At 39.4% G+C, this 18661-nt stretch overlaps 2 protein-coding genes and 1 pseudogene across 8 annotated transcripts; all 3 read left to right on the top strand.

Annotated features, from left to right (window-relative positions):
- The first annotated feature begins 5990 nt into the window (after positions 1–5990).
- Positions 5991–6768, top strand: LOC110768903 (uncharacterized; annotated as a pseudogene).
- Positions 6769–9444: 2676 nt separating this feature from the next.
- LOC148295452 (uncharacterized) lies at positions 9445–13452 on the top strand. Of its 7 annotated transcripts, none has more exons than XM_088251093.1 (4): positions 9445–9586; positions 9711–9835; positions 10442–11561; positions 11649–11920. In XM_088251093.1, exons 3-4 carry the CDS (start codon positions 10465–10467, stop codon positions 11698–11700), a joined length of 1149 nt encoding a protein of 382 aa, XP_088107219.1. In that variant the 5' UTR covers positions 9445–9586; positions 9711–9835; positions 10442–10464; the 3' UTR covers positions 11701–11920. The 7 variants fall into 7 exon arrangements, 5 of the variants coding, with proteins under 5 accessions (XP_088107219.1, XP_088107222.1, XP_088107221.1 ...); XR_015834680.1 differs by lacking the exon at positions 9445–9586 and adding an exon at positions 12957–13452 and having other exon boundaries at positions 9601–9835; positions 10442–11541; positions 11651–11730; XR_015834679.1 differs by lacking the exon at positions 9445–9586 and adding an exon at positions 12961–13451 and having other exon boundaries at positions 9601–9835; positions 10442–11541; positions 11651–11730.
- Positions 13324–16595, top strand: LOC110761042 (uncharacterized). Its single transcript, XM_088251091.1, has 2 exons — positions 13324–13460; positions 14058–16595. Exon 2 carries the CDS (start codon positions 14060–14062, stop codon positions 16505–16507), a length of 2448 nt encoding a protein of 815 aa, XP_088107217.1. The 5' UTR covers positions 13324–13460; positions 14058–14059; the 3' UTR covers positions 16508–16595.
- The last annotated feature ends 2066 nt before the right edge of the window (positions 16596–18661 follow it).

The following is an 18661-nucleotide window of genomic DNA, read 5'->3' on the forward strand; positions in this document are numbered from 1 at the left end:
TTACGTGAGTTGTGCTTGACTTGAATGAGAAAAAGTTCATCACATGCAAACACCTCATAGAATCAAACTCATGATGACAATTCAACTACGAATATTGATACTTATCTTGGGAAAATATATCATGTCAATTTCTGATATTGGATATATCTTATTGCATTGAATTTGCACTCCATTCCACCTCGAAATTTTGGTAGCTAGTAAACGTCAAACAAAAGTTTTTCCATTCTCTAGTCGATTTCAAACTATGTCACATTTTCAACCCAAAAATACTTATATAAGCATGCTTTTGTAATTGGTTTTCTTTTGGTAAACAAACAAGGGTTTCTTAAAAAAGAAGAATACGAGATCTCTACCCAGATTTCGACTCACATGTCAACAATTTCGGTTTTTTAAAATATAATACATGTTGGTTGGTCTTCTAGTAAGTTTGTGTAAATTAGCTTAGTTTATGAAGACACTCAATAAACAATATTGCATTAGAAACCAAGGGAAAAAGTACAGCAAGACCATCAACAATAAAAATCAATTCCATGGGTTACCAAAAGTTTTGGAATGTCTTCTCTGTTAGTAAAGTCAAAGACAAAACATAGACATCCCTAAATGGCTTGTCTACCACCTTGTTACTTTTCCTTGTTTTCATATTCCTTGTTTTAGGGATGGAAACTCTCCATGTTTCCCTCCATGTCTTGTGCATTGTTTGTAACTAATAATCACCTTGTATACTTGTATATCTAACCCTTCACTAAGTAAGAAACTCAATTGGCAGATTTGAATTCTCTGCAAAACCTATCTTGTTCTTCTTATTATACATTCTCAACTCTCTCAATTACACTATATTTGGCATGGTATCAGAGCAATCGATTTTGGTTGCCTCTGCATAACCTTGTTCTTGCCTAAATCTCTACCTATCCTTGCCCATAATTTGCTGTTATATTATTCCTACCTCATACTTTGCCTTGCCTCAAAATTGGTCTTGATCACAAGCCCTTTTTGTGCTCTTGTTTGCTGAAGTTTTAAGCTATTTCTTCCTCTACATCCTTTTATATACTTACCTCATGGGTGACACCAACGACTCCATCAACGACTCCACGGACGACTCCTCTAAAATCGACTCCACCAAGATCGACTCCACAACACCACCACCACCCCGGTCCTCTCATGACTACTCTCCAATTACTCCTGATAAGTTGGATGGGTCCAACTATCCTGCATGGTCTCGTAGTGTTCGCTTGGCCATCACTGCTCGTCGTATGGCTGGTTTCATTAATGGTAAAAAGATTGCCCCTGCCATTGATGATCCTAGCTATGAAGCTTGGGATGAAGACAACTGTTTGGTGCAGTCATGGCTCCTCAACTCCATGACCAAAAATGTACGTGCCTTATTTGATCACTGCTCAACGGCTTATGCGGTGTGGGACGCAGCTCGGAAGACATATACTGTCACACAGAATAGCTCCAAGTTGTACCAACTCCGTCGTCAGTCAGTCACCACCTCTCAAAGTGGTGAACCTGTGAATGTATTCTACGAAAAATTACACATAATATGGCAGGAAATTGACAGCCTCCGTCCCTGCAAACATACCAATCCCGATGATGTGGCTCTTCACCAACAAGCACTTGAGGTGGAACGTGTGTACGATTTTTTGGGAGGACTCGATCCCAACTTTGATTCCGTTCGTAGTCGGATTCTTGCCATGAATCCGCTTCCAGCAGTCATTGAAGCTTATGCACTAGTGGTAGAAGAAGATAATCGCCAATCTTCCATGCTTGGCGGTGGGAGTGCAATGGCGGTCAAGCCATATCGGCCACCACACCGTACGTCCTCCGGACTTCCCCCCCGGGGTCCCAAAACTGACAATGCAAAGGGAACTGAGAAGTGCACTCATTGTGGTGGTGATCATCTTGTTGAGAAGTGCTTCAAGCTTCATGGTTATCCTGAGTGGTGGGATGCTTTCAAATCCCGCAACAAAACACCCAAGGCAGCATGTGTTATAACTACTGATGCCTCTCCATCTTCCACCCTACTCTCCGACTCCGAATCAGGTACACAACCCACTACATGGATAATTGACACAGGTGCCACTGATCATATGACTTTTGACTCTACTATGTTTTCCACAATATCTTCTAAGTCTCGTCATCCTTACATCACTAGTGCCAATGGAGTCCCCTCTAATGTTGCTGGTGAAGGAACTATATCACTTTCCCCTTCCTTATCTTTATCTCATACACTACTTGTTCCCTCCATCAATTGCAATTTGCTGTCTGTTGGAAAATTACTTGACTCACATAACTGTTATGCCACATTCTATCCTTCCCATTGTCTTTTTCAGGACCTCACGACTCACGCGACGATTGGGCATGGTAAACGAAGAGGGGGGTTGTATTCCTTGACGGTCTCTTCACCACCAAGGGCAGCTCATACTCAAGGTTCCAGCTCACAAGCTCGCAATCAACATCAGATTTGGCTTTGGCATCGTCGTCTAGGACATCCATCCTTTGGCTATCTTCAACGTTTGTTTCCGTCTTTGTTTCGTGGCCTAGATCATTCTCAGTTTCAGTGTGAAACCTGTGTATTGGCCAAAAGCCATCGAACTGTTTTTCCCTTAAGTGATAATAAAACGGAATTCCCTTTTGATTTGGTTCACTCTGATGTTTGGGGTCCTGCTAAAGTTTCTTCCAATGGCAAAAGATGGTTTATTACATTTATTGATGATTGTACTCGCATGACTTGGGTATATTTACTAGCTCATAAAAGTGACGTTTCCGCTGCAATCCGTGAATTTCATGCTATGATTACCACACAGTTCCAAGCTTCCATCAAAGTATTCCGGTCTGATAATGGTGGGGAATATGTGAACAATGTCTTGGCACATTTCTTTCGGGACCAAGGCATCATTCATCAAACCTCCACATCTTTCACTCCGCAACAAAATGGTGTCGCAGAGCGAAAGAATCGACAATTACTTGAGGTTACTCGTGCTTACATGCTGGATAAATCGGTCCCTCACTACTTATGGGGACATGCCCTTCTTTCTGCAGTATATGTAATTAATCGAGTGCCGAGTAGTGTTTTGAAGTTTGAAACTCCACTGAACACCTTGGCTCGTCATGTCTCTCTTCCTACAGTCCTCAAGCTGCCTCCTCGCATATTTGGTTGTGTTGTATATGCTCATGTTCCATCTCATCAAAGAAGTAAGCTGGACCCTTGTGCCATTCGATGTGTGTTCGTTGGGTATGGATCAACTCAAAAGGGATACAAGTGTTACCATCCTCCTACTCGTAAGCTCTTTGTCACTATGGATGCCACATTTCATGAAGATTTATCCTACTTTAAAGCTGCTATGCCCCCTTCTCTTCAGGGGGAGAGAAGGAATGAAGAGAAGGAAGAAAAGGAAGAAAATATCCAACTCTGTGACAAAACGACCGGTCGCAACCCAGAAGCGATCGGTCGCTTTCCTGAAACGACCGGTCGCACTGACCACAGCGACCGGTCGCATTGCTCCAGCGATGATGAAGATCGACTCTGTGACAAAACGACCGGTCGCAACCCAGAAGCGACCGGTCGCCTTCCTGAAACGACCGGTCGCACTGACCACGACCGGTCGCCTTGCTCCAGCGATGATGAAGATCGACTCTGTGACAAAACGACCGGTCGTAATCCAGAAGCGACCGGTCGTCGTGACAAAACGACCGGTCGCACAGAATCCAGCGACCGGTCGCCAAGCACCAGTGAACTTCAAAATTTGGACAGCGATGAAGGTATTGGAAAATTGTCGTTCTTATTTGGTGAAGATCCCGGAGGAGACAATTCAAATGGTTGCTGCGATCAACAACAAAATACAACCCCTTCTTCTCAACCATCGGACCAGTCGTCTCGTGATGAGGAAACACTTGAGGTAATTCCCGAAGCACCTAATGCTATACCATACACTCTCCCACCTAGGACCACTAGAGGAAAACCCAAGCCTCAATATTGTCCTGACCTTACTGCCAAATCTAAATATCCCATTAATAACCATGTTTCAACTCATAGATTGTCAAAGTCATATGCATCATTTGTCAATCAATTATCTACTGTATGTGTTCCAAATAAGTGGCAGGATGCTATAACAGATTCCAGATGGGCTGAAGCAATGGCGATTGAAATGGAAGCTCTGGAAAAGAATTCTACATGGGAAATGGTCCAGTTGCCACAAGGGAAGAAACCAGTTGGATGTCGGTGGATATACACCATTAAATACAAAGCTGATGGATCCATAGATCGATACAAAGCTCGATTAGTGGCCAAAGGGTATACACAAACATATGGAATTGACTACCAAGAGACATTTGCACCTGTTGCCAAGATCAATACCGTACGTGTTCTCATGTCATTGGCTGCAAACCTTGATTGGCCACTTTTGCAGTATGATGTAAAGAATGCATTTCTTCACGGGGAATTGCAAGAAGAAGTGTATATGGAACCACCACCAGGGATCTCCATGGCACTTGGTCCCAACACCGTGTGCAAGCTGAGAAAATCATTATACGGGCTAAAGCAGTCACCACGAGCCTGGTTTGGAAAATTCACAGATTCTATGAAGCGCTTTGGGTACACTCAGAGCCACTCGGATCACACTTTATTCTTAAAGCGTCGTGGTGACAAACTTACGGCCCTTATCATCTATGTTGATGATATGGTGGTTACCGGTAATGACAATGAAGAAATGAAGAATCTGCAGAAGCTCCTTGCTAGTAAATTTGAGATGAAGGAATTAGGTGAGTTACAATATTTTCTTGGCATAGAAGTTGCTAGATCAACACATGGCATATTTCTATCCCAACGAAAATATGTGTTAGACTTGTTAACAGAAACTGGAATGCTTGATTGTAAGCCAGCTGACACACCTATTGAGCAGAACCACAAGTTAGGGATGTATCCAGACCAAGCACCCACTGACAAAGAAAGGTATCAAAGATTGGTTGGGCGACTGATTTATCTATCACACACACGCCCCGACATAGCTTATGCTGTGAGTATGGTGAGTCAGTTTATGCATCAACCAAGTGAGGCACACATGAATGCAGTAACTCGGATCATGAGGTACTTGAAGGCTGCCCCTGCCAAAGGGTTAATATTCTCCAAACATACACATATGAACCCAGAAGGATACACAGATGCGGATTGGGCAGGATCCATCACAGATAGACGTTCTACTTCTGGATACTTTACATTTGTGGGGGGCAACTTAGTCACTTGGAGAAGTAAGAAGCAAAAAGTTGTGGCTAGATCAAGTGCTGAAGCAGAATTTAGGGGAATGGCTCAAGGAGTTTGTGAATTGCTCTGGTTACGGAAATTACTGAAGGATCTGGGAATTAAACCATTGAAAGCTACAAACTTGTACTGCGACAATAAATCAGCTATCGAGATAGCACATAACCCAGTACAACACGACCGTACCAAACATGTGGAAGTCGACCGACACTTCATCAAAGAGAAACTAGAAAGGGGTATAATCAAGTTTCCATTTGTAAACTCGGAAAACCAACTTGCTGACATCTTGACGAAGGCCGTATCAAGTAAAGTTTTCCATGACTCACTGGACAAGTTGGGCATGCGTGATATCTTTGCACCAACTTGAGGGGGAGTGTTAGTAAAGTCAAAGACAAAACATAGACATCCCTAAATGGCTTGTCTACCACCTTGTTACTTTTCCTTGTTTTCATATTCCTTGTTTTAGGGATGGAAACTCTCCATGTTTCCCTCCATGTCTTGTGCATTGTTTGTAACTAATAATCACCTTGTATACTTGTATATCTAACCCTTCACTAAGTAAGAAACTCAATTGGCAGATTTGAATTCTCTGCAAAACCTATCTTGTTCTTCTTATTATACATTCTCAACTCTCTCAATTACACTATATTTGGCATTCTCCTACTACCTCTCAGCCACATCAACAATTTTCCACTGCCTCATATCAGTTTTGTTCAAGACAGACTGGGATTTAATGTTCTTCAGAATTCCAGATACTCTTGTAGCACTATACTTTAGGCTATGTGGCCTATCTCCTTGTACCATTGACATTGATGACCAAACCACCATGCACTTCTGGACAGCCAACCACAGGCGGTTCAATAAACAGGTCTGGTTTTGGTTTTCGGTTTACGATCTTAGCTATGGCGGGTTAGTGGCGTATTGGATGGCTGAGATGTGTCCAGAGATGGTGGAGAATGTTGTGATTGTGAGTAGTGGGGTAGTTTGGACTGATGAACAGAAGGATGAGCTGTTGAGTGTGAATTCAGATGCTTTGGAGATTCTTTTACCAAAAAGTCCACATGATCTACGGCTGTTAGTGAATCGATCTGTGTATAAGTATGATGCTTTCAAGTGGGTTCCTTGAACACTTGGTGGCCAAAAGAGCAGATTCAAACCTTCCTATTCTAACTCAGGTAACTTGAGTAGTCTCAATTTTCTTTCTCTTGAAAAGCATTCTCTGCTTAAGGTTTCTAACTTGTTATATATAACTTTGTTTATGCCCCAAATCAAAATTAGAGAGAATCAAGGACACAGGTCATGCAGCAAATTTTGATTCGCCGGACACAATCAATGCATAAAATCATTTGTTTTAGGTAGTTGTCCCTTCATTGTTGGAAGCCCAATGGAAGTCAAATTAAAAACCTAGCCACAATATATATGTTTGCTTAGGTTGGAACTAGGAAGCACAGACATGCTGTAAGGGAGGACTTATTTATCCAAGAGGGGATGCAAAAGGTAATGAGATTGTCCGTCATTTTAATAGAGGAGAAAATACAGACACTCAAAGACACCCAAGGCTGCAGCAAAGAAAAAGGACAGTCACACAACCAAGGAATCACTCAAGACACCCAAGACTCATCCAGGACAAAGCCAGCATGTATTGGATATGGATGAAGTAGGAATATAGGCATATTCTTTATTCTAGATTATTCTTATGTAGGTTCTATATACATGTGCTATTCTTTTGTAAAGGTTATACAAGATGAATGTAAATTCAGAAAACCCTAATATACAGAATGAGAAATAGACAAGTTTTCTTTTCCCCCTGAAATCCTGTTCTTTCCTTTTATGTGAAAAACTCTTTATGGTATGACGAACCTTTATACCTAACAGTCCCTAGCTTCCTTGGGAAAAATCTGGCCAAGGAAAAAGAGTACCACACCCCTAGATTAACAAGTAACTACTGCTCACTGATATCAGACTCTAGAGTAGATAAAAGCCACAATGGTGTTGATTCTTCTGATTAAAAAGACCTGCCTTCTTGCAAACCAAATTGAGCAAGAGAGTGTAACGCTCCATTTACCCTGTCGAGGTTGAAAGAGAACATCAGTGACACCCACCCGCACCAAAAGAACCCGTACATCTTCAATTAGATTTCCATAGTTACTCCAAGACTCAGCACCACCAGAAACTAGTAACAATGCTTGTTGCGAGTAAGAGGCTAGTTGAATATGATTAAACCACCGCGGGTAAGCCATGATCTGAGGGGGCGCCGGGGCGGCCTTGCGACAGGTCCCCTGACATTGTTTTTGTTTGTATTATATGATATTAATATTTTATATTCTAGTGTGCTACATATTGACAGAAAAGCTTTTAAAAAAAACAGAAATACGTGAAAAAAGGGAATTATCAAACTTTAACTAACCAGCAGAAATATATATCCCCAAAACGCTTTCTCGTCCCTTTCCTATCGTTCTTGAAAAAAAAAACATGCTTTCTCCTAAAAAAAAAAAGTTTTTTCTTCAACTCAAAACAAAACAAAAAAACATAATGCCTTCTTCTTTTTCTTAAAAGAGTGTATTCAATTTAGATTTTAAATGATTTTAAAATAGTTATAAAGTTGATGGAGTTTAATTGAATTTAATTGAGTTTGACTGAATTCTACAAACTCCACATAGATTTTGGCTAAATTCGTGTATAGATTTTAATTGAGTTTGTTAGAATTTTATTATTGATTTTAATGGAGTTTATAGTGATGGCAATGGTGGTGATGGCAATGGCGGTGGCGATGGTGGTTTGTGGGGGAGGTAGTGGTGGAGGAGGTAGGGGTGGTAGTGGTGGTGGCGGCAACCAGGGACGGACCCAGGATTTCAAAGTGGCGTGGGCTAAATTTACCTTACATACAAACCTATAGAAAACTTGATAGTAAAATTGAATTTCATTGATAACAAAAAAATACATGGGGGACATAATGAGTCTTACTCCTCAAAATGCATCTAATGCAAAATACAAATACAAATAACGCTTATATAAAGTATAACCTATTGAATAATATATAGAAGATGTAAACATATAAACTAACAAAATCCCTAATTGATAATTCATAAGTCTCAATTGTAAATCCAGTTTGGGGTTAGTTTGTATCTTTTATTTGTGAGACGTGGTGTAGTGCAAGTTTGTTAATGAGATTTTATTTGTGTGTGGGGTTAGTTTTAATTTTTTTATTGTTATTAACTTATTAGTCAGACATGCGGGGTAGGTTTCTTAATGGGATTTTAATTGGCTGGAATGGGGATGTCAAGTGGGCTGGACTGTGGTATTATTTTAGCCTACAACAAATAAACTCACCTAGGCTACAGCCCAGGTTAGCCTGGGTGTAGGACCGTGCCTGGCGGCAACAGTGAGGTGGTGGAGGAGGTGGGGGTGATAGTGATGGTGGAGGTGGAGGTGGAGGTGGTGGTGGTGGTGGAGGTGGTGGCGGTGGCGATGGCAATGGCAGTGAATCAGTGATGGTGATGATGCTGGCAGTGGTTGTGGTGGTGGTGACGGTAGGGCTGATAGTGAGGGTGGTAGTGGTGGTGGAGGTAGGGGTAAGGGTGGTGGAGGTGGTGGTGGTGGCAGAGGCAGTGATGGTGATGGTGTTGGCAATAGTGGTGGTGGTGGTGGTGGGGGTGAAGGTGGGGCTGATAGTGGGGGCGACGGTGGGTGGTGGTGGTGGTGGAGGTGGCGATGGTGGTGGTAGTGCTAGGGGGTGACGATGGTGGTGGCGGCGACGACGATGACTGTGGTGGTGGTGATGGTGGCGGGGGCGGCTATGGTGATAGTCATGATAAAATAGTGGTAGTAGAAGTGGTGAAATTATATCTTGAGCATAAAAATAATATATCTATCAAAATCTCTGGGGGGAAGCAAAGATTTTTCATGGCTTAAAATTAGTCTATTATCAAACGAAATCCACCACTTTTTGTATTTCCTTTAAAATCAATGAGTTTTTGAATACACCCAAACTTTTATGAAGTCTTTTAAAGTCGTGATTGAATACATCCAAATTTGAATGGAGTTTAAAAAATCTGAATTGAATAGACTTTTATAAAATCGTGATTGAATACACCTAAACTTTTAAACTTCTTTAAAAATTTTTAAAATCTAAATTGAATACACCCTTATTTTCTGTTAAGTAATCATCATCATCCATCAATTTTTCTTTGGTTCTTTTTTTGTTTTCTCAATTCTTTGACAATTTTTGTTATTCTTTCAATTTTAGGAATTTCAACACCAAAAAGGAAAAACCCTAAGTCCTAAATTCATAAAGACCACTCAAGATCAAATCGTCATATTCAAATCCAGGTATGTATCTAAATTTCAATCTATATTAAATGACTTATTTGATTAAATTATTATCACATGTCGATTGGTTATATAAGAAAATATAGTTTATAATACCATGACAATTATTAACCTGCACGAGAAGGTCCTTCCTGCAAAGCAGCAAGTTCAGTGCCCAATACATCCAAACGTCTGTAAAGCCCAACGCCACTGCCTCCGCGTTCGCGTCTGCGTCCGTGTCTGACTCTCTCTCCTCTCAATCCAAAGCAGGTCAGCATCTCTTATCTCTTATCTCCTCAATCCCTTGTGCACGTATGTATATTTTTTTGTTGTCAACGATCTGTGTTTCTTTTGATGCTTTTATTTCACTTTTGGTTTCATCTGTTTCTTCTGATATGGTATTGATATTGCTTTTGCATTTTATTGGACGCAATTTGAATTGCTTGAGTCTATATACATAACTGATTAGGGTTTGATTTTGGTATCTAGTGAGGGTAGAGTTGAAGATACAAAAGAGATCGAGATATGTCTACACGTTTTGAAATCTATGACATTTGTGTCTTTTTGTAATCTTTTATTGTCGTTACTTGTTCTTCTCAAAAGCTTGAATAACATGACCGTGGACATTAGGCTAATAGGAATAGGCATATATTTATTGATATACTATTTTGGTGCAGATATTATTTATTTTATACTGATTTTGGTGCGGATATTTTTCTTAATTCACATGTTGTCTTACAAACACACAGTTGAAGTTAGGATTTGATATAATTGCAAAATATGTTTATTTAGCTTGATGAATTAAACTCCTATGTCTTTCTCTGCATTACATTGGGCTTTCAATGTTGTGCTAAATAATTAATCACCTTGTTTCAGTCTCTCCGTGCTTACTTGCGTACATGGAGGGTCATGGTTATAAATCTTTGTATGTATTGGTGACATCTTGTGCAAGCCCATATCAAGGTGAGATATATGAAATTCAAATCCAAAAAGGATCTGGACAAATTATGGGGGAAGGAGGAGGAGCAATTGGAGTTAATTATGGCAAAGATCAAGCCCCACTGATTGATCCTGTAACCACCTTCTTCAACAAGAAGACTTACTCCATCCCGAACATTTGTCTCTGTGATGCTACAGAGTTATTCGGTGGCTCCAAGTTGTATTTGTTGCTGAGACAGGGCATGCAAGTTAGTCCTCTTCGCTCCTTCATGACACCGGACTCCTTGAAGGGACATGTTTTTGACATACAAAACAAGTCATTCTCTACCTTCGAGGGCCCCAAAGTACCTAAGCCACTTGGAGCTGTGATTTCTGCATATGATAAGTTATATAATCTTGCAATTCCTATAACCTCTCCGTATAGGCCAAACCCAGAATCAGTGTTTGAGCGGTACGATCCCCACAATGACAGTTGGGAGTTTCTTCCACCTGTTCCCTCCTTTATTTCTGATAAAAGAGTGGAGATAGTTGGTTATGCTGTTTACAACGACAATATTTTGCTTTCGTTAAGATGCGCCTTAGGATCTAAGTTCATTGCATTTCATGTAAGAACTAAGGAATGGAGCCATGTCGAAGCAGATTTATCTAGTCGCATGGCCTTATCACATTTTCCTTTCCGAGGGAGGGCGGTGGTTTTAGGTAATCGAATGTATGCTTCATCTAATATATTTGGGGTGGTTATTGAATTTTTCTTCGATTGTGAAGCATATTCTTTAACCCCAAAGTTGGTGCTTCCGGGTTTGGAAAGAATGTACCCTTCATACATGGATTTTGGTGTTCAGACAGAGTATTTGGTTCATTTGGGGGGCTGGGATTTTTGTCTTGTCCAGACTGCCTATGACTACAGGAGGAATGATCGTCAGCCTCTGTGGATCACCACGTTCCGAATCGTTGTTGGAAGCGGAGGAAGTAGCAAGATCGAGATTTTGCATTCAACTGTTCGCGATGTGTACATCCGCAAAGCTTGGCATTTTCAGGTCAAATTCAGCTTCACGCCGTAAGTTTCTTGCTTGCTTGCTTGCTTCCTGCATATGTTTGTATTTCTATAAATTGTTTCAATATATTTGATTATTTTGTGACTTAGAGATTGCAAGAATGGTGAACTCCAAGTAGAAGAAGAAGAAACAAGGAGCTAGGGAAAGGACGCAAAGGGACTCAAAGGGAAAGTATGGCAAATCACTTCTTCCTCCTAGAAAAAAATCATATGAACCCACACATTCCCAGTTCAATGTGGTTTAGTTGTGTATTTATGTGTTTCCAACCGAGAGCATTTTCTTTTTGAGCTGTGAATTTTGTGACTTACTATCTTAGTATTGCTTTCTAGTAATTTCTTATTCAAAATAGACATTGAGTGAATTTTGTGACTTACTATCTTAGTATTGCTTTCCAGTAATTTCTTATTCAAAATAGACATTGAAAGTCCAGTTGGTTAAGGTTGAAGCCTGGAAAACATTTTGACCAATGAAAACCATGCAATGTAAGACCAAAAAACAAGTAACTGAGATTTCATGGATTGATAGGGTGAGCGTTGTAAAACATCAAAGTTTTAAACCTTGTAATCGCCACGTTCCGAATTCTTTTCCTTCAACTGTTTTCATTCAACCATTTTGAATTCGTAAAATTTCAATTTCTTTTAACCTCTCTTTATGTCTTTAAAAGTGATGGTAAAGGTGAAAGAAGATTGGAAGCTTTGGAAGTAAGGTATTTATGATGTGTGTTTTTAGTGTTCATACGTGACAATAAGCAAATGCTAGCTGTGGTTCATTATTTTGGGAAACCAGCTGTTCTTAACATCTAGAATTCTCTTCAACAGGCAAAGCAAAGGTAAGGTATCAATGAGCAATCTGGCAAAAAAAAAAAGTATCAATGAGCAAAAATAGAATACAATATCAGCTGAGGTAGCCCCATCTGCAAGAATGTTCTTGTAAATGGGCTATTTTTAACAGAAAAGGGTCTTGAATGTTTTGGCTATGGGACCTTTTTTCTTTTTTGGGTTTTTGAGAAATGCAATACTCTGCTCGAGTTGTAGAATGTTGGATTAAATTAGTTAGCTGTTGAATCAACAATAGTTAAAAAATAGGGCCTTATCTAAGGACTTTAGGTTTGTTTAGATTTGAAGCTAAGTATAGATAATGAATTGGGCTTATCCCAAGATCTTGCCTAATTTAACCCTCCATGTCTGTTATGATGTTTTGCCATCTATTTGCCTATTTCTACTTGGCATCTTATGTAATGATGTTTTGCCATCTACTTGCCTACTTCTACTTGGCATCTTATTTTGTTGCCTTGTGTGCACCACATTTTAAAGGCATTTTTTTGTATGCATATATAGTTCTTTAAAATCTATGACAATAATGTCAATTTCTGATTGTGAATTTTATATTTTTGGAAGTCAGTGCCCATCTTGAAGACAAAGTGATGCTTTCCCATGCCCTCTGATCCTGTAGATTCCTGCTGCACCTTATCGGCTGTGCTATTTTTTAAGGGAAATTGGCGGCTTTACCCCTGGCGCAGCTAATTTATTCAATATTACCCCCATTTTGAAACTCCATCACAAATACCCCCTATAAAAACTCCATATTGACAGCTTATTGTGTTTTTTTTTCCACAGTCCTTACGCTTTCTCTTCCTCTTCTTCCTTCTGCCAAACCTCACAAAATCCACCTCCACCACCATAGAATCTCCCCTAACTTTATCTCCTCTTAGTTATATCTTCCAAGTAGGGGCTGATTTCAACCTCAAGGTTGAACCCCAAATTTGGAACCATACCCTAGCCAAGGTGCGACTCACCACCTCCTTTGTCGGCCTCCACAACGAAGCCACAGTCTTGACTTTCCACCTCCGTCGTCGTCTTCCACCACAAAGCCACGACACTTCATCGTCTATCATCACTGTGGTGAGTTCTGATATGGGTTTTGTTTTGTTTTGGGTTTCTTTAATTGATTGAGATTATTGGGTGATTGCTTTCATTGTTTTGAATGAGACATTAATGGGTTTCTGTTTTGGCTTGCTATTTCTGTGATTGAATGAAATTTACCAACTATTTCCTGTAGTTGTTAAGCTCTTGGACTTGGATACACTGTTTTGTGCTTATGATTTGTCTTTATACCTGTTTTGTGATTGAGACTTGGACTTACAGATCTCCTTGAAAATGATATATTCACTCTTTTGGGTGGTATGATATTCGATAAGAAACAACCTTGGACAGTCAAGGTTTGGCAATTTGTAAGTAATTTGTTAGTAATATGATACCCTAGGTTAATGGTTTTGGGTTGTTTTAACTTTAAGAGTTCTTGACACATGCCTTCCTTGCTGGAGCTTGAAACACAGCTAGGCTAGCTGAACCGTTTCACTTTGCATAATGCTGATGTTTTGAAATTGTTGGTTACTGATGTTTAATTGATGTTTTATCCATATGGTTTATCCACTAGTTGATAGATTTTTTATTGGTAGCTTAACATGTGTTAATAAAAGGAAATTTTATGATGGTCAGAAATGGACACAATTGCAATTTTGGTTTGCTACAATGGAAAATGGGTAACCTCAAAGAAGATGTGCACATATGAAGGGGGTGACTCAAAAGGCGTAATAATTTCGCGAAACATCACGTTTGGTGAGCTTTTGGAAAGGGTGCATAAGATTGTTAATACAGACAACAGGGAAGACAAGCTTTGTTTAAAGTTCTCAGTTTCAATATCCTCGAATGAGTGTAAGCATATCAAGATTGAGGATAATGATGATGTGAAATTTTTTATTAAGTACATTTGTGACGTAATTCCTTCAAAAGTGGCTCCTTTACTAGTGAGCATAGAAGACAGAGGAGTGAAAAATGTCGTAGGTGATCGTATGCATATCATGACAGATATGAGTCGAATGGCCTGTTCTTCAAATGCCATAGTTGAAAGCAATGGTAATATACATGGTGATTCTGGAACAGAATATTTAAACAGGATTGATTTTACAGGGATGGAGGGGATGCATAGTGGTGATAATGGTACAGAAATGAATGGCTTGCAAATGCACTCAACCCCTCCTAGTTTGGCCCATTTGGAGACATTTTCACAAGTGGGTGTGACGGGTTTCGGAACAACGTCTGAACTTTCTATTCGACATAATTGGAGACAAATGGGTGAACAAAACGTGCACAATTTGGGTATTGTAAATGATGAAGAAGAAGATATTGAAAGTGCGTATTCACGGAATAATTGGGATCCAAAATTGGAAGTTGGGAAAATTTTCTCTAGTAAGGAAGCATTGTCCAACAAGTTACAATTGGCAGCAGTGAGAGGTCACTTTGAATTTAAGGTGAAGCAGTCTTGCAAGAGTCGATTGGTTGTGGTTTGTTCTCAAGGTCCATGTCCATGGCGGCTTCGTGCATCTAGTTATGGAGAAAAGAACTTCATGATTGTGAAATATAATCCGGTCCATGAATGTGATATGAGTTTTATACATGACAAGCATCGTCACGCAAGTGCTAAACTCGTTGGTAATGCAGTGAAACGGAAGTTGAAAGATTCTCGCACAATATACACACCAAGTGATATAATCAGAGATGTAAAACAAAACTTTGGGGTCACCATTAATTATTGCAAAGCTTGGAGATCGAGGGAGTTAGCTGTAATGTCCACTAGAGGTTCAGTAGAGGAGGCATATTCTCTCCTTCCAGCTTATTGTCACGAATTAGAGCGTGTGAATTCTGGCACAAGGACACACATCCACACCGATGAGAACAATAACTTTTTGTATTTTTTTATGGCTGTTGGGGCATGTATTAGAGGGTTTCAATCTTCGATGCGGCCAGTCATTGCTGTGGATGCCACGCATTTAAAATGTAAGTATAAGGGTGTCCTCTTTGTTGCTAATGCATTTGACGGAAATCGAAATATATATCCTCTTGCTTTTGGAATTGGGGATTTAGAGACGGATGCATCATGGCATTGGTTTTTTAGTAAGCTTCATGAAGCCATTGGTGAGTGTCCAAATCTTGTGATTATTTCTGATCGGAATATTAGCATAGAGAATGTGTGGCACAACGTTTTTCCAGCAGCACAACATGGCATATGCTTTTACCATATGAAGGGTAACATGAAACGCACTTTCAAACTGAAAAAACGTGATAAATTGTTGCTATACTTTGAACAAGCTGCGAAATCTTATGGTATCGCTGAATTTGATCGTCATTTTCGTAAGATAAAGGGAAATGATGAGGTTGCTCAATATCTTGAAAGTGCAGGATTACACAAGTGGTCTAGAGCTCATATGGATGGACGTCGATACAATGTAATGACAACAAATATTGCGGAGTCAATCAACTCAGTCCTTCGGTTTGCAAGGATGCTACCAGTGGTGCATTTGATTGATGAAATCATCAAACTGCTTGTGAAATGGTTCAGTAAACGTCGTGATTTTGCTTTGAATTGTACATCAACATTGTGCCCTGACTTTGGCGAGAAGAAGCTGAGACACAGGTTGGAATGTGCTTCAAGGATGAATGTTGTGAAACTGAATCACGTAGAGTATAATGTCGTGGATGGTGATATGGACGGCCACGTACATTTGACGAATAACACTTGCAGTTGTAGGAAGTTTCAGCTTGAGCAACTACCTTGCAAGCATGTAGTTGCAGTTTGCCGTTTCTTGAAACTAAATGTGTACTCCATGGCTTCTCGTTATTACACTCGAAATACATGGTTGGATGCTTATTCAGATACCATATACCCGGTACAACCTCAAGAGTTGTGGGTTATTCCTGAAGATGTCCAAAGTAGAGTTGTGCATCCTCCCAATGCAAAGGTCATGCCAGGCCGACGAAAGAAGCTAAGGATTCCATCGCAAGGAGAGGATATCATAAGGAGAAAATGCTCAAGGTGCAGTGGCACAGGCCACAATAAAAGCACTTGTAAAAACAATGTTCCACTACCTAATGTTGGACATACATTATGAATTATGGAGTGTGAATTTGAATTGTATTTGTATTGCGTTTGGTGTTTTGTGGATTGTGAATTCTGTTAAATTTTCATTATTTGGTATGTATTGCGTATTCTATTTGCTATATTGTTGTTAAAATCTGTCATTTTCGGGCCTAAATTGTGTATTCAAAGTTTTTGATTCAGTGGGTCGAATCGGGGGTGGGTATGCCATTCCCATCTCCATCCCCGTGAAGCTTTTGTCCCCCATCCCTACCTTTGTAACCATAATACAGACTTGAAAAGAAAAAAAAAAAAGGATATACGAGGGCAATACACTAGCAATATAATAGCAATAAAGGGCTATACGATGGCAATACACATACTCCCCTATAAATTTATTCCAGCACAGACTTGGAAAAAAAAGATATACGGGGGCAATACACTAGCAATATACAAGCAATAAAGGGCTATACAATGGCAATACACATACTCCCCCTATAAATTTATTCCAACACAGACTTGAAAAAAGAAAGATATACGGGGGCAATACAATAGCAATATACAAGCGATAAAAGGCTATACAATGGCAATATACAAACTCTATACGCCCCCTATAAATTTATTCCAACACAGACTTAAAAAAAAAAAAAGATATACGGGGGCAATACTGCAGCAATACACAAGCAATAAAATGTTATACCTCACCCTCTCTCTTTCGGCCGCCCTTCTCCACCTCCATCTCTCACTCTCTGTCACCTCTTTCGACTGCCGTTCTTCCCCTCTGATTCAACAAATTTCTCAATTTTTCTCAGCTTTCCTGAAATCCATGGCATCTCAGGTACTTAGCTTTTCTGCTATACTTTCACACCCATATGTTATTTGGGTTTTCTTCTGCTTGTTTCAATTTCATATATGGGTTGGAATTTTTGGTGCTTAATGTCACTTCAAGTCCCTCCAAGTCAAATTTGAGTGAGATTGTACATAAATTTGTTGAAACATAATTGTGGGTTTAATTTAAAATTTTCTCTCTCTTTTTTAAAATTAATATTTTCAGCTTGTGTAGAGAATGTTATTTAAGTAGGATTATACAAAAACTTGTTGAGCCAAAATTTTGGGACTGTGCAACAAATATTTCTCTGTTTGTCGTAAGGAATATTATGCTTGAAGCTTGAAGCTTGTCCAGGCTAAAATGATTTTGAAGTTTTTCTTTTGCTGATTGAATTTATTACTGAGTTAGGTTTTTATTCTGACAAGAAATCAATTGAAGAAACACAATTATTTGGTTCAATGGTCTCTTGGTTTTATAGGAGTTGTGTGATCTAATATAAAGGAACATTCGGGCCACTAGAAAGTGTTATGCATCTTCAAGAATCTGCTATGATTTGAATTTGTTTTGTTATGTTTTGGGATGTGATTTTTGAATGAACTACATAAATTGATATAAAGAACTACTAAGTGAGCTCTCTGGATCCATAATATTGAATCAGCAATGGTGAGCTTAAGTAGAAGCAAACGCTTGATATCTAGTAAGATAATAATCGAAGTTAAATTGTGCAAAGTTAGATTGTGCTTGATGTCCACCACTTACTTTAATTACACTCCTCTACAATGTAGGACACTTTTTGCAAAGTTAGATTGTGCTTGTAGAGGAATTGGATAATGGATAATGGGTTCACCAATTACAAGACTGCTTTGTTCATTCCACAGTCCACTCTGGAATTGCTCTCCAATTCTTATAACCTTCCTTGTTTCTCTTTCTAAAATTATGTTTCATTGTTGTAGGTTGTTGCAGGCAGATGCCATAAACCATATCAGTTATAAGGTGAGAAAAAAGAGTTCTTTGATGACTGGGAAGAGTGTACAGAGGCATTGTAGTATGACAGCCATCATCATTCAGTGTTTTAGATTTAGGCTTACCTATGAGTTATTGCTAGGCTTATTGCCTTAACCTTTGGTTGTTGTTGGTGCTAGTGCTTCATGAGTTTGCTATCTTTTTAAGAAGGCCATGGAAAATGCACCTTGCATATTTGTTGATGAAATTGTTGTTGCACAACAAAGAGGACCTGTAATTTTTTTTGTTTTGCCATCTCTTTTGCAGGGTTCTTTTTTTTTTTTAATGAAAAGCTATAAATTGGCAATAAACATACAATACAATGACAATAAAAGGCAATAAATGGTTATACACAAA

This window comes from Prunus avium, chromosome 3, assembly GCF_965620075.1.
Source record: "Prunus avium chromosome 3, drPruAviu1.hap1.1, whole genome shotgun sequence".
NCBI lineage: Eukaryota > Viridiplantae > Streptophyta > Magnoliopsida > Rosales > Rosaceae > Prunus > Prunus avium.